The 18,005-nt window shown below is 31.3% G+C and overlaps 1 protein-coding gene across 1 annotated transcript in view; it reads left to right on the top strand.

The window, feature by feature from the left end:
- LOC105621690 (sodium-dependent nutrient amino acid transporter 1-like) overlaps positions 1 to 18,005 on the top strand; it is a 186,075-nt gene that overhangs the window by 58,285 nt on the left and 109,785 nt on the right. The window contains exons 3-4 of the mRNA XM_012203155.1: positions 12,727 to 12,976; positions 13,118 to 13,340. Of these exons, the coding sequence (XP_012058545.1) occupies positions 12,727 to 12,976; positions 13,118 to 13,340 (473 nt within the window). The remainder of the gene's footprint in view (positions 1 to 12,726; positions 12,977 to 13,117; positions 13,341 to 18,005) is intronic.

An 18,005-nucleotide genomic window follows, 5' to 3' on the forward strand; every position in this document is an offset into this window, starting at 1 on the left:
TCCTCCTCTCTCTCTCTCTCTTCTCTCTCTCTCTCTCTTTCTCTCTCTTTCTTTCCCAACTCTCTCTCTATTTCATGTACATCGATAATTATTACATATTTGTATATGGGACATTCCATATGAAAGTGAACTATTTTCAAAAATGGTTCAGATTTTGACGAAACTTACTAATGTTAATGAATTTAAGGATGCAAACTGTGTTATGCAAAATCTTAGACTTTTAAGTTTTTATTCCAGCTAATTTAGGGTGTATAAGCTTAAACCCGCTGTTTGGTCATAGGTGGCATTAGTGACATACAGCTATAAAGCTACCCTGGACAACACACTTTTTTTTATGTATTTGATATCTGTCAACATTAACATTAAAGTGCACATCATCAGCAATTTCATACAACATACATTTTTTCTTTCGTAATCATGTCTAGTTTTTTGCTAAAAAAAAAGCATATGCAGGAAATTTTGCTTTTCTGTTTCAATTTGAAGAAATCGGCTGCCGAATCGCATCGAATGCTTGTGGAGGTCTATGACGATAATGCTTTATCGGAAACAACGTGCAGAGATTGGTTTCGCCGATTCAATGACGACAATTTTGACCTGAGTGACACGAAGCGTGAAAATCGGTTTCAGGAAGATTGAGGACTGTCAATTGCAGGCTCTTTTGGACGATACCCAATCGCAAAAAATGCTTGCCGAGCAATTAGGTATTTCTCAAGCAGCCATTTCCATGCGGCTACATGCCACGGGGAAGATTCAAAAGATCGGAAAATGGGTGCCGCATGAACTGAAGGATAGGCAAATGGAGTGACGCCAAAACACATGCCAAATTCTGCTTGCCAGACAAAAAAGAAAGTCGTTCCTGCATCGGATTGTGACAGGCGATGAAAAGTGGATCTATTTTCAGAATCCTAAACGCAAGAAATCTTGGGTTGATCCCGCCCAACCATCAACATCTTCCTCAAGACCAAATCGTTTCGGACGGAAGACGATGCTATGCGTTTGGTGGGATCAGGAGAGTGTCATCTACTACGAGCTGTTAAAACCTGGTGAAACTGTTAATGCTCACCGCTACCACTAACAATTGATCAAATTGCATCGTGCTCTGCGTGAAAAAAGGCCGTATTATTGGAAAAGACATGACAAGCTGATTTTCTTCCACGACAACGCATCATCGCACACGTCAACAATGGTCCAAAATTACTTGGAGACACTCAACTGGGAAGTGCTACCCTATCCCTTATTCACCAGATCTGGCATCTTCTGACTATCACCTGTTTTCGTCGATGGGCCACGCGCTCGCTGAGCGGCACTTCGATTCTTATGAAGACGTTCGAAAATAGCTTGATGAATGGTTTGCCTCGAAAGATGAGGAATTTTTTTGGTGGTATACACAAATTGCCCGAAAGATGAAAAAAATGTATAGTTAGCAAGGGCAAGTACTTTGAATAAATTTGTTTTTGCTTCCTAGGAAAAAAAATGTGTTTTTCTGACTAAAAACAGCGGATTTAAGCTTATACACTGCTTATAATAGCTGCAACACAAAAAAATTTTACGATTTGTCGTTGTTCATATATCTTTCTGGATTTTTTGAATAGAAAGTGGAATTAATAAAATGAGTTAGTTCTTTCCTATAAAAAAAAGTCTGTTCTTTCACATGGTGATGTCCTATTTTGAATAACTCTTCATTATCATTTCTGTTCAAGTCTTTAAAATCGCGTCATAATCAGGAGCAGTATTGATTTTTATTAATATTATTATTTAGCTCTAAATTTAGTACTATATAGCGATTTTAATCGTGAAGCTGCATTCTAGAAGGCCCAGCCGTTTTTGAAATATAATTTCAGAGAGACATCGATACAGAAGTGTGTATCCAACTACTCGGTTACGCTTTGCGCTGTATCAACGTTTTCCAAGAATTTCAAGCGTAATATATCAACAAACCATTTCATCACAGTGGTGAATTTAGAGTTCATTTGACATTGCTGAGGCACGGTCGATCTTAAAACTTCGCTGCGATTATGTTTCATTTGTCATGCTTGATCAGTGCTTAATTAGCTAGTATAGTTTTATACGGTAACTAAAGCAATCACATAAAATTATAAAGTCCTTGTTGAAGTATTTAATGTGTATTCTTTCTTATTGTTTTCTTTAGATATAATTACTTATTTAGTTTCTCGAATTTTTTTGTTTACGTAAATATTGCTTATTCCTAATTGCTGCTGTACTTTTTCGACTCGTTATTTTGTATACTTTGTATATTTGTTTGCATTGGTGACAAACAGTAATCAAATGTCACATTTCGATAGTTATATCTAAACAGGAAACAATAGGAAAGAATATTCACTTAAATGTTTTAACAAGAACTTTACGATTTTATGTGATTTCTTTGGTATGATATGAAATTCATATGAATATGAATTCATATGAAAAACTAACTAATCCAGCATGACAAGTAAAACAAGATCACAGTGAAGTTTTAAGACCGATATATGCTGTGCTATACCTCAGCAATGTCAAATGAGTTTAAATTTTCCGCTGCGATGAAATTGTTTGTTGATATATTACGTTTGAAATTCTTGAAAAACACTAGTACGGCGCAATGCGCGTAACCAAGTAATCGGATATACACTTTCTGTCCTATAATGCTATTTTTCTTATATCTCGAAAACGGAAAATTAAAGTCGCCGTATAGTATTATATTTAAAGCAATTAGAACAAAAATCGATATTGGGTTCTGATTATGGAATGATTTTAAAGATTTCAAATACTTGAATAGGAATGATAGTGAAAAGTTATAGGACATAACCACGTGAAATAGCAGACTTTTTTCTGTAGAAAACAGCATTAACTTCATTTTATTAATCCACTGTTCATCCGAAGAAAATTTAGAAAAATATATGAACAATGACAAATCGCAAAATTTCTTCCTTTTGTTACTAAATTAGCAACCTTCACTGTAGAATCAGATTCTTCTTACCATAGATAACCAAAAATCCTCAAGAATAAAGGGAAATTTTATGAAAGAGAAGGGACTCGTAAACAGATTCTAAACTTGAGGCAAATAATTGAAAAGGCACGAAAATTTAACAGGCTGGTATATCTGTTTTGTGAATTACCAAAAAGCTTTTGATTCCCAAATGGATTTATCTCTGGAAAATCCTGGACGACATGGATCCTGAACGCCTTATTACTCTCATTAGGTCACTCTATGAAAACAACTCAGCATATGTTCGAATTGATAATAGAAGATCCTCTAGGATCCTAGAGGATCTTCTATTATCAATTCGAACTCTCTCTAGTTTCACGTTAGAGCTGCAGTGCGTCAAGGCTGCTTTTTATTTTCCATCCTTTTATGGCAAATATGTCATGAAGAAAGCTTTGGGACCGGAGATTTTCTATTGATTATTGACTGTGAAAATAATCGGATATTTTTCAAGTGGCAGAATACGAAGTGATCCCAAATTTGTATTTGGAGGCAATCGATCGAATGAAGGCGGCTGCAGCATGAAGATACAGAGGATCGAGATGGCGAAGGGTGGCATGTTTCATAAGGCTATGGAAGGACAGGCAGATATCTAACAACATCAAGATGCGACTTGTACAATCCCTCGTTTTCTCTTTTTGTATGGAGCAGAAACATGAACGGTCAGTCAAAAAGATCATGATTATATCAACGCTTTTGAAATGTGGTGCTGGAGGAGAATGCTAAGGATCCCCCTAGACAGCTCGACAGCACAAATATCTTTATCCTTGACGAGTTTAAGATGAGGATTCGACTGGTTTCAATCGTATCTGATCGAGTTTCGAAATATTTTGGGCACATGATGCGTCGAGAGAGTCTCGAGAAAATCATTGGAAGACAAAGTGCAGGGTAAACGTGATAGATTCCCGTTAAGATGGATCGATCAAGTGAAGAAACTGACTGACGATCCCCTTCATGACCGCGTCCCGAGCGATAGATAGAAAGAAATGGCATTTCACCGTAAAAAAGCGATTTCCGGAAGATCATGACATGTGAAACAAACAACTTAGAAGAAGAAACTAACTGGATTAAAAGCCTAAGATTTTGCACAATACAGATTGTATTTTCAAATCCATCAACGCCAGTAAGTTTTGTCAAAATCCGGTTTTTGAGATTAGGGTTCATTTTCATATGGAATGCCCCATCTAAAGTCGTCTGTATTACCGACTAAATCGTAATTTTTGTATTACAATTACTTTTTTCCTCTTTACAGATTCGAAAAATCTTTTTCAGGATTAAATTATGCATATTAATACGTATCTATGAGGTGGAATTTATGTCGAAAACAACAAAAAATTTTTTTTAAGATTTCAGTTTCAAAATTTTTTATTTTTATCATTTTTATCGTAGACATAAACTTTACTGACACATAATCATGGAAAAGAATTTTTGAATCTGTAAAAGAGGAAAAAAGTAATTGTTATACAAAAATTATGATTAGTCGGTAATATGAATGGGTTTAGGATCCCCATGTTCACTTATATTGCTAATTTTAATTTAGTCAAATTATTTGAATGAAGATATTATGAAAGACAGTTAAGGAGGTACGATTGTTAGTCGAAAATCAACTTAATTTTTTTATATGATATAGATAAACTGATGTAGATAATATACAAATAATCCTAAAATTTGAGTAATATTGATTGTATAGTTTTCTTGTAATATTATTCTGAAATTAACTATTTTAAGCATGTCGTCTTATGGGAAGCGATCGTTCCGAAGTAGATAATCACCGATTTAATGTTCAGCCAATTTAGGACTTTGAAAAACTTGGATTTGACAGATGAAACATCAACAATTGTGTCAACAAAAAAGAAAAATCGGACTTTAAACCGGTTCTATGTGTTGAGTATTACGAAATTATTGTTGTGCACGATTGTGCGATTCTTCCCATCAAAAGGTCGGACACTTCAAAGATTATGATATTTAAAGCCTTAAAGAAAAATCATATTTCATCGGGTTTCATATTTTCGACAAACAACGCATATCCGCTTCGCGGATAGATCGCGTCAGATCAGACTTCGACGCTGTGATCTGACGATAGTCTTATCTTAGCGACTAGCGCGATGGATAAATATGACATCATCGCGGTGAAGATCATGAATCGTGGCGTCTATGATCCTTTTATTGCGTTTGTCGCGAGTTGCCGATCCGCCGTCGCTTCTAATTAGTCAAAATCTATTAACAAATACGAAGAGGGTCGGATTACACGAAATTTGGAAAAGTCTTTCGAGAGGACGCAAAGAGATAGCACGTTTATTGAGCGCAAGTCCGTACGATATTCGATTAAAGTCTGATCTTGGCGTCTGCAAGTATTATTCTCGCGACTCAGAGTTTTTTCCCTCTAGACGTCGTAGTGAGGTTATCGTGAACCAAGGTTTCAGTCTCCAGATGTGTGTGCGAACGTGTCCGATCAGGCGATTTAGGGTAACAATCTCCCAAGCGCAGGCGCAAAATAGTGTTAACAGCAATTCGTAGCAATAAGTAACTGATAAGATGTACGATAAACTCAGCAGTGTACATAAAATCAATAAACCAAATAATCAGTTTCAAATTGAATATCACAATATCGATATTTGTTATCATATTGATGCGAATATTAATCCTTCGGATCCACAAGAATAGAGGCGAACATCGGTGACACGGTTCATTAGCAAACGAGATTCAATGATTGCGGTGCATGTACGTAGGAAGTCCTGTCGCTTAATGTAAATCATTTATTTTTGTATCAAATCATATGCGATAATGGCCGAGAAAATCAAGTTACTTATTCAGAAACGAACATTTTTGAAAAGTTAAATTATCATGCTTACAAATCTCGACAAAAGCAAGGTAGACAATGCGACGTTAAAAATGCAAATGGCGCGTCTCACAGATTTGTATCATGCATTCAAGGAATTTAATGATAAGCTCGAAGTGACGAATCCGAATGATTCGCATCAAGAAGAGTTCTTAAATATTCAAGAATGATTTTATGTTATTGCGGATAGAGTCGAAAAATTTACATCGCGAACACATCAAGTAATGGAATTAGTGATGAAACTTAGAGCGATGATTCAGAAAATAGAGTAATCAAAAAAACTGTGAATCAAGCTGCCTGAAGCGATGCTTCTCATCTTTGACGGAAAATTCTTCCGTAATATGCTCACTTCCGATAAGCTCAATAGATTTAGCTCGCAATTAGTTTTATCCGATGTCGATAAACTTCATTATTTGAAATCAGCATTGAAAGTTAAAGCAGCTAATAAAATAAAGATCTTCGAAATCGACGGAATAAATTATATTAAGGCGTAGGAATTATTGTGGAAATATCATACAAAGTAAAACGAATCTGGATTTCGCGACATCTTTCGTTAATATTAAATCTATCAGTGTTGGAAAAGAAGACTACGGCCGTCTTAATTCGTCTTGTTGATGATATGCCGCAGCAATTGTGTTGTTGAATACTTTGGGAGTTTCCATTGGATTGGAGATATTGATTTATTTGTTGGAAAATAAATTGCCGAAGAAGAAGGAAGGTGGAAGGCGAGAGAGATGAATTTTCGAATTGAGGAAATGTATGAGTTTATATATAGGACGTTTGTGCATCAAGATGAAGGCAACATACGGGAAGGGTCAAAGGCGAACCTTTCACAAAAAAAGTCACTCCGCGAGTCATACGTTTGTGATAAATACGAAATCACAAAATTGCGTGATATGTAAAACTAAATGGCATCCACTTTACTTATGCGATCAATTTAAACAACTATTCGTATTGAAACGATAAGAAATGCGAAGTTGTGTTATAATTGTCTATATTCTCATCGCGACAGCCATGCAAATTTTCACATTATTGCACATGGATAATTATGCAACGGTGAATAAATCAACTGTGACAAAATCGGATGACATTACTAATAAAGCTGAATGACTAATATACAATAAAGAAACGAGCCTCACGATTCTTTTACACGTGTTTACATTGCAATTATTGCGCGCATACGAGCATATCGCAGCAAGCACGATGATATACGTTACTAGTCATAAGAACAAATTCATTAAATGTCGAGTTCTGTTAGATACTTGCGCCACTGCAAATTTTATCTCTGAATCTATTTAAAGATATTTAGATATCTAAGATCTTTGATATCTAAATCTCAATTAGATTTTAGATGTCGTGCCTGTTACCGTGCATTTGTTATCAATCGAAGCTATAAATAATACGAGCACCGAATCAAAGCACACATCACAATACGATCAATACGCGACAATTTTTGCAAAAATCTAGCATGCTTAACGATATCAACTATTATATAATTGATTTAGTATCGTCCGAAAATTTTCCACGAGATTTTGATTAAAATACCCGCAAATATAAGGCTGGCAGATCCGGAATTCCATTTACCACGTCCTATTAATTTATTAATCGGTTCCGCTGCTACATTAGCTTTATTCTTAATCAGTCGAATTAATTTGTCATGCGAAGGACGTGAATTATACCTTTAAAAAACATGTCTCTGTTGGGTAGCTGCCAGCGGAACATCGAAATTTCAGAATGGAGGAAAAATGTGCGATTTCACAACTTTAGAGAATCAAATAATAAAGTTCTGGACGATCGAAGAATGTAATAAAACCACTCTAACAAAATCTCTGGAATAAATCGAATATCATCAATCATTTTATAAAGACGATTTCTCGCGACAGTGAAGGGCGATATATAGTCCGATTGCTATTTCGTAAATCCGATAAATGGCTCAGTGAATCGCAAATGGCATTCAAATGTCAGTGCTTGATGTCAATAGAACATAAACTTGACGCCAATCCAGATTTAAAATATGAATATACGCGAGTTTATTGGAGAACTATTTAAATGAGAACTACATATCGCTAATTGAAAATCCTAAAGATGACGGCTATTATATGCCACATCACGCAGTCAGTTAAGGAAGTTCGATTACTAAAGTTCGGGTAGTATTCGACGCTTCAGCTAAAACAAGTAATGCGTATCATTGAATATGCTTTTAATTGGGCTCACAATTCAAAACAAGTTATTTGCACACTTAGTTCGATTTCGCAATATAATTATACAAATACATTACTGATATATCATTACTGATATAGAAAAAATGAATCTTCAGGTATTATTATATCCGTCGATATCAGTGGATTCTTTGATGAAACAGTAGGATTGAGATATTGCAACTTAATATACTCGCATTTGGCGTTTCTTCATCGTCTTTTCTCGTGATCCGTGTTATTCAGAGACTCGCTGACGACGAACGTCATATCTATCTTAGAGTGGCCGAAATCATTAAAGAACATTTGTATATGGACGACTTGCTGACTAAAGCAACTACTATTGAAGTCCGTAAAATTAGAAATGAAATAATCGCTAATGTTCTGTATGATCTTCATAATGTGTGGGAGAGTCATAGTCATCGGAAATGAATTGTCTTTTTAATTTTAATATCTTCTTAATAATCAACGAGTAACTGTCAAAATGCTTTTAGAAGATTACTCAGTCATGACTTTGACAATATATCAAGGTCATCAGAGTTGAATTCTCTATTTCATTTTTAATAACTTTTTAATGTGTGATAAATGATTGTTAAACCTTCCGAAGGTTGCAGGAAATGTAGCAGGAAAATAAGTATCGTATGCCACAGATCTACGTTAAGTATTAATTACAGATTGAAAAAAAGAATAAAATTAAATAAAAGTTACCGAAAAGAGTAATTCTAACTGTGAACTTATGTCTGTACTTATAATTAGGCCTTATGATTTCTTTAAATTTAATTTCATATGCTTTACGAATTATTTTATTGGTTAATACTTATTTACTCATTATATTTAAAACACTGATAAACAGGCCATTCAAAGTTTAAATTTGTACAGTTAAGAATTTCCATAGTTCTTATTTTGAAACATCTGATTGAATAACTGAATAATTGAAAAAGATTTTATATATAGACATATTTGTATAAAAAATGCAGGAAGAAGTAAAGTAACGCCGTAAATTTTATCGTTACAGTTGTTTATAAAAACGAATTGATAATGACGTTGCAGTTTTTTATGATTGCAATGAGTGACTACACTACAAAGGGCATGATATTAGCATATAAATTTATCTTTTTGAAAAAGCGCTACAAATACATATTCTGTGAGAAAAAAATTTTAATAAACTAAAAAATGAATTTATAAGGAAATATATTAAACACTACAAAATACATGATATCAGTATAGGATATCAATATCAAACTTACCCTTTTGAAAAAGGGTAGAAAAAAGGCGCTAAGAATTGCTGCATATTCTTTGGTTCTTCAAGAAAAAATGTGTACTAAATTGATTAATTCATATACTGTTTATAAGAAGACGTTAAACATTACAAAATGCATGCGATATCAATTTATATTTACCTTTTTAAAGAAAGGTAAAAAAGCGCTGTGGAATTTTATTAAATTAAAATATATAATGAAATTAGTGATACATATTTTTATTTTATTTATCTATTAAAATCCCATAAATAAAAATTCTACTTAATTTGAACAATACGTATCAGACATATAAAAGATTTGATATCAATAATGGCCGCTAAATTAATCTTTAAAAATTGTTACCTCACTTAATCCAAATCACTTATGAACCTTGATTAAAAATTAAACTTAAATGATAATATATCTAATTTAAAAATAGAAAAACTATTTTTGTATATTTGTCAATCAAATTAAAATCTCATAAATAAAAATTGTACTTAATTTGAATGATATAGAAAAAATCAGATATAGAAAGAAGATCAGATATAGAAAAAAATCTGATATCAATAATTGTCACTAAAGTATAATCTTTAAAAATTGTTATCTCGCTCAATCCAAATCATATATGAAAATTCTATAATAGAAAATTAAAAAATGAAATTGCGTTTTTTCAATCCAAGGATTATTATAGAGAATTAACGTAACACATCAAAATTAAAAATTTTAAATAAAAAAATTTTCATGTGAAAACATTGGCGCTGCTGGACCTATAAATTAAATATTGTTCAAACGTAATAATGAATTTAATTTGAATTTATTAAAAAAACATTTATTAAAAAAAAGATTGAATGATGAATATTAAAAAAAAATTACAATGATATTGCAGTACTACTTATGTCCTATACTTAATTTAATTCTCATCTGCATGCCGTAATACTTGCTCGCATGTATTCACATTGATTATATTTATTCCCATCATATTTTTTTTTAAATTCTTTTAATTCTATAGATATTATTTATGTCTTAATACTTATATTATATTGTTGTATTTATGTTTTAGTATTTTATTATTATATTTTTCTGGAGTTACTATAATCAGAGTCGAGACATGAACGATTCACCCGCGGAATTGGTCAGCGTCATGTTTAGGATTTTGCGATGTGTTAGTGAAAACGTGAGTTTGTGTAAGTATGTGCGAATTGTGTTAACGATGTCCGAATAGTGATCTTTTTGATCTCATGCTTCGGATCTTATTGTAATAACTCTACATTTTTCGGTCCAGCAGCATCAAATGTTTTTATATAAAAATTTTTTATTTAAATTTTTTAATTTAAGTTTGTTCTCTTAATTCTCTGTGATAACTCTTTGGTTGAAAAGAATATAGAAATAACGCAATTTGGATTTCATTTTTTAATTTTACGTACAACAAAGTTTTATGTGTTCAAGGTTCATACATGATTTGGATTGAGCGAGGTAACATTTTTAAAGGTTTTTAAAGATTATGTATAATTTAGCGCTAATTATTGATGTCAGAACTTTGATGTACCTGATATGTATTGTATTATTTAAGTTAAGTATAATTTTTATTTATGAAATTTTAACTTGACAAATATACAGATATACTATTTTTTAAAATTAAATATCATTTAAATTGTAATTCTTAATCAAGTTCATATATGATTTGGATTGAGTGAGATAACAATTTTTAAAGATTATAATTTAGCGATTATTGATATTAAATCTTTTATATTCCTAATACATGTCATTCAAATTAAATAGAATTTTTATTTATGGGATTTTAATAGATAAATAAAATAGAAATAAGTATCATTTAGGTTTCATCATATATTTTAATTTAATAAAATTTTTTTTGCAGAGCACCTATCCACAGCACTTTTTTACTATTTTTTGAAATGGATTTTGTATTGTTTAATGTGTTCTTATAAACAGTATACGAATTAATCAAGTTTAGTACATATTTTTTTCTGAAGAACCGAAGAATACGCACTCTTAACGCCTTTTTTATCCCTTTTTAAAAGGTAAATTTTATACTGATAGTATTAACAGCAATTTGTAACGATAAGTAACTGATAAGCTGTACAATAAACTCAACAGTGTGCATAAAACAAATAAACAGTTTCAAATCAAAACCACACAGTCGACATTAGTGTTATCACATTGATGCGAACATCATGTACATATTATGTACGGATTTAAAGCTTTATTGTCACAAAGTTTACCTTTACCTCACGGATCGCATTAGTAGTAACAAACTTGGTAACGCTGTAGTGCACAATTAATATATATATATATATATATATATATATATATATAGCGGATATCAACTTCATACCTAGAATCAACTTAGAATCCATCTCGGTGTAAAGAAACAAATGTGATAATAATAAAAAATCAGTCTTTACATTCTGAATTTCTCCCTTATCATTCGTCATATCCCGTCACGTCGTGAAGTGCAACGTTGCCAAGTCGTCTGTATGTACTCGAGTCATTGACAATCTCATACATTTGTTAATATTCTATATACTAATAATTTACTAAGAATATAACATAAATAGTCCACAATTCATTGCACTAATATTGCATATGATTCGGAATCGCTGTAATGACAATTTATTTTATTTGCAATTTTAATTCCAAAGTCGAACCTTTTTAATGGACATTGATTGATTTACATGTATTTGTCATATGACCGAAGAAATCTGAAAATCTAAAATAGTCTCTTTTTGGGGGCTCAATCTCGAGATCTCGGTATCGGCTGCACTAATTTTATTTGGAAAATTTTTAATGGTCACAATCGAAACATATCAATGACATTATATAATAAAAGTGATTTTAGATTTTTAATTGCGGCTTTGATTTCTGAGTAATTTTAATTTAAAATTAATTTAAAATTAATAATCAAAATTCCAGATAAAACTGGTAGCGTTATAAATTTGGCAACACGAACATATACGCAATGCATATGCGCTCATGCGTCAAGCGATTAAGCGATCCGTTTTATATTTTTATGTACTTGGCGTCGCGACGCTACCGCTTAATTAAAGTACAGTTACTGAAAAATGAATAGTTTAACAGATAAAAATATTTTTTAGTTCTGTTAGAATCAAAATAGCAATTTTCAAATAATAACGCTAGAGTAAGATCTGTCTATTTTTATGATTTTTCTTAAGGAATCTTTTGATAGATATCTTGATCATAATTATGATTAGCAAAAAAAGCAAAAAAATAGGTTTGCAGAGGCTATTTATTTCATTTTTGCAGAAAATAGAAGAATATTAATTTCGGTCTCGAAACGCTTTATTTGCCATTATAATGAATTAAGCATTAATTAATTAAGTAATTAGTTTGAAAGTCTCAGTTGTCTCAGTTGTCTCAATAGAAGAATTGATCAGTTGTTTATACACTATTCTTTTTTTTCTTGTTCATTGCACGCATATGTTTTTCATATAGCAGAAGCCGGAGCGTCAACAATGGGGAAATGACAGGGAATTTCTGTTATCCTGTATCGCCATGTCGGTCGGTCTCGGTAATATATGGCGATTTCCGTTCACGGCCTACGAGAACGGTGGCGGCGCCTTTCTGATACCGTACATCATCATTTTAATCGTCGTAGGAAAACCATTTTACTTGTTGGAGATGATCTTAGGACAATTCTCTAGCCAATCATCCTTGAAGATCTGGGACCTTGCGCCGGCATTTAGAGGTGCGATTATATTCGGTATCCAGGTGCATCCTTTTTTCTCAGTCTCTCACTGCGCTTCAATTTTATTATAGTATTCATGAGATGTATAGAAAATTGTAAAATATAATATTATAGTACAAGAATAAAATTAAATAATTGTAGGCATTGGCATCGCGCAATGTATAACATTGCTGGCACTGACATCCTATTACTGCTCACTGATGGCGTTGACTTTGTTCTACCTCATCGCTAGCTTCCAAACGGAATTACCGTGGGGAAGATGCTGGGAGGAATGGGGCGAATTCTGCGTAGACTCTTTACGCAGCAATTACAGCTCTAGGATTGAGAACATCAGTTATTCCAGCTCTGCTGAGCTGTATTTCTAGTAAATTACTTACAAAGGACTTGTCAAACTGCTCGAAACAGATTCGATTCTCTTTGAAATGTTGGTAAATACAAAAATCTAAGATACATATTTTTTTATGTCGGCCTAGTCTTAGATTTAAAGGGTAAAATAACTTCTCAAAATGAATGGGTATGAGGGTATTTTAAAAATATTAGATTTTTAAAAAATTTTAATACACAGTTATAAAATATATTCATATATAAAATCGTAGATGTTTTATCTAAAACGTTTTTCTGTACATTTCACTGTTTCATTATTAATATAATCCAATAAAAAAAATGTGGCGAGTAGAGCCAACATTTTTTAATATTGTAGATTCAAGATTGTTGAATCCAAATCCGCTAGTGAAAGATGCCCATCACATCAGATTTTTAACATAAATCAAGTAATTTGAAAAATAGACAGATTTGTCAAAAAAGGAATGTCATTTCTTCAAAAGGATTCTCCATAATGGATCCGCCATTTTGAATTTCTATATTTTAAGTTTATCAGATTCAATATCAGTGACCTTTAGAAAATCTTATAAGATATATAAGATACTTTTTTGATACAAATCTATCTATTATATTTTCTAGATTCAATCTGCTAATTTGGATCCACCATTTTATATTTCAGAAAACATTCATAACTCAATAAAAAAAATCGCACAGTAAAAAATTCGTTTTAAAGATGAAGATTCGCTCTTTAGAGTGACGCTAATGAAATTGCAAAATAAAATTTCATTTTGCCACAAACAAATGGTAAATATGGCAAAAAACGCTATTTTTAACTTATATTACTCGATTTATCTCAAAAACTTAACGTGATGGGCATATTTCGATGACAAATTTAGCGACTTTGAATCTGTTAAGAAATGTGGGTCACCGTAGGAAAAATGATCAAATTTTGTCGAACATGAAATTGATAGGAATTAAATATAAGCATTAGCTTTGAGAGACTGTTTCATACATTAAATCTGATTGGGACGATATAAAAAGATATATGTCTCTTAGATTTTTGTGTCTAACAATATATTTCAAGGAAAATCGGTTTCGAACAGTTGTTTCAGATCCTTTGTTAGATATAATAACAAAATTAGCTATTTCCAATTTTTTATCTAAAGTGTCCCGAAATGGATCAGATGACTTTCCGTGAATAAAATTTTAAAGAATCAAATGAACAATAAAACTATATTCATTTCAGAGAATTCCTTTAATAAAATTTAAGTTGAAACTAACATAAGTCATAAAAATATAATATACTGCAATTATTTATTATATGCAACTATTGTACATAAGTACATACACATTAGACTATCAAGAAAAAAAAATTTGTTTTGATCTCAGTTCAAAATCTTTCATTTCATGTCAAAAGAATCTAACCCTAAATTTTTATCAAGAGATATTAAGATTTAGAGCTCGCTACTAAATTTTTAAATCAAGGTTTCGATTTTCTTTAATACATGTTTGATGCAAAAATGTTTTTTGGTCACTGAACACGATAATTCATTTAGTTCTAATATGTAGATATATGTAGAGCTAAATGTAGTGTCTATTATATACAAGGTCCTACACATCTGTCCATAAATGTCCGAGCAAATATCTCGCAACTGGTTGAAGTTACAAGAAAATTTAATAAGAGAAATTTGTACGACTTCAAATCAATTACAAAATGTACATAAAAATTTTTTTTCTGCTTTTGGTTTTATAATGGTTTTATCGAATTATGTAAGTTAACATAGATTTTTAAATGGATATCTATAATTTTTTTGCATATTTGTATAGTAGGAAGCATTTGCAATCAAATCATCAAAATTGTATGTAATACAAAATTGCTATTATACATCGTTTACGAAATAATCGACATCTTGAGTATCAAAGTAGTAAATTGAATTCGGTAATTATTTAGTATGGTAGGTGACTATCCTCCAATGATCTTGACTTTGATATATGTTGTTAAGGTCATGCTCCCGAGTGACTTTGACCAAATTTTAACCGTCGTTCGTTATTCGTTAAAAAGTTGTTATCAAAAAAAGTTCATCAAAACAATGATGTGATTTTAAAGCAAAGAATTTGTGTTTGTAAAGCAGACATTCTCAGAAAAATAATCAAATGTATCATCACACACATCAGTTCATTGGACTAACTCTTGCAGAAAGGTAATTCATGTAATTTAATAACTTGGTAAAATTACATAAATGAAGAACAATGTCATTGTTTATAAAGCAGGAAATTTGCATTTTTGAAGTAAAATATTAGTATTTTTGAAACAGAAAATTTGTATAATTAAAAATTCTCTACTTTAATAAATATTCAATTATAACAATCAGGCTTCTGAGCTCATGAATCAATGGTTAACAAAATCAAAAAGTCAAATTGGCGGAGAAGGAATTATTGTTGAAATCGATGAGGCAAAATTTAAATGTCGACAATATCATTGCAAACGACTCGTTAAGGGACAATGACTTTTCGGCGGAATAATACGCAACACAAAGAAAATGTTTGTCCTATCAATTGAATCCCTTGATGAACAAACATTACTATCGCTTATCCGGAAATACATTACTCCTAGATCAATAATTCATACCGATTGTTGGAAAGAATACAGTTAAATCGACTCGATATATCAACATAAAATAGGGAATCATTCACAACATTTTATTGATTCAGACAGACATCCATACTAAAAATATCGGACGTTTGTGGAGAGATATTCTCGGAATTATATATCTCGATATAATCGTAAACAATCCCATTTCATCTATTACCTTGCAGAATTCAGAAAAGTGTTTGATACACATGAATGATTAGACACTTTTTTTAACGTAATGGCTAAAGATTCTACATATAAGCGTAGAAATTCGGACAAATTCTCTGCTTTAAAAACACAAAAATTATATAAGAAAATATTTTGCGCTGTTAAAGCAGAGAATTTGTTTTATCGGAGGGCAATCGTATCTAAAAGTTAGATTTTATTAATGAACTTTTTTGTTAGTAACTTTTTAAGAAACAATGAGCAACGATTAAATTTTGTCCAAGGTCACTCGGAGTCATGACCTTGACAACATATGTCAAAGTCATTGAAGGATAGTCTCCTATAGTAAATAATTAATTTGGATTCTAAGTAATTTTGAACGTGGTTCGAAATATCTAACAAAGAAAGAAAAAAACAAACAATGTTTTTTATGGAACACTTATTAACCCATAAATTGCTCGAAATTTTGACTATCTTGTTCAATATTCAATATTTTATAATGTTCCTCATTGTTGACTGCAGCATTTCTATTGTAATGCCTTTAACAGCTCTAATGATTTTATGTCATAAATGTTATTTTTCAACAAGATGGGGCTCCACCACATCATACATGTGCTATAATCAATTTTTTAAATGATAGATTTCCTAATTGTTGGATAGGTACTAATGGCCTTACACAATGGCCATTGCGAATTTGACACCTTGTGATTTTTTTCCTTTGGGAATATATTAAAGACATTGTCTACGCAACTGTTCCTGAAAATGAAGAAGATTCACTAGAGAGCTGTTGAATGTTTTATTACAGTAAAAATGGTGCAGTCAACAATAAAAAACACTATAAAACGAGCTGAATTGTTGTATTGAACACGATGGTCAAAATTTCGAGCAATTTACGAGTTAATAAATGTTTTAAAAAACATTGTTTGTTTTTTTCTTCGACCTCTCTTTGATTTCCAACCACATTCAAAATTACTTAGAATTTACTATTTTGATACATAAGATGTTGATTATCTCGTAAACGATGCATAGTAGCACTTTCTTATTACATAATTTTATTACATAATTTTATTATATATAATTTTGATTGCAAATGTTCCCTATACATATATAAATTACATATATAAATATGCAAAAAAAATTATAGGTATCCATTTAAAAAACCTATTAACTCGAAAAAGCCAAGTGTAGAGAAAAAAATTTTATATGTACTTTGTAGCTGATTCGGAGTCATACTTTCTCTTATTAAACTTTCTTATAACTTCAACCAATTGCGAGATATTTATTTGGACATTTATGGACGGATACTCTGTACATATATATATAATCTATTTCAATTAATCATATTTTTGTATTATGTAATCATTTCATTTTCTAATAAAGAGTTTTTATCGTCAAATTGAGACATTTAATCTGAGAATATCAAAACTACAAATCGATATATTTTAGAATTTATAAAAAAAATTTTACTATCCTTAAAAACGTTTTATAATGCAGCTTAAATGCAAAGGCTCTATAGTAGATCCCGGATAAATTTCAACTGGATCTTGTTCTGGATAAATAAATCTAATTTGAGGGGAATAACGACTTGTTTGAACGCTTGGAACTTTGCTAAAATAAATCTTGAACTCGAAATTTGATCATTTTTTCACATTAATCGGACAATATTTCTTAAGGCGTATATTGTAGAGCTAAATGAATTTTTGCATTATATTCAGCGGCCAAAAAGACATACATACAGTATCATATTTAAAATCCGGATTAAATCATTTTTGCATCAAATCAAATATGTATTAAAGACAATCGAAACTTTGAATCATAACAATCGTTTACAAGCCATCTTTAAATCTTAATATCTTTGATAAAAATTTAGAGGTTTTTTTATATAATAATATGGAAGGCATATAATAAAAT

Source organism: Atta cephalotes (genome assembly GCF_000143395.1).
Source record: "Atta cephalotes unplaced genomic scaffold scaffold00036, whole genome shotgun sequence".
In the NCBI taxonomy this organism is placed as follows: domain Eukaryota; kingdom Metazoa; phylum Arthropoda; class Insecta; order Hymenoptera; family Formicidae; genus Atta; species Atta cephalotes.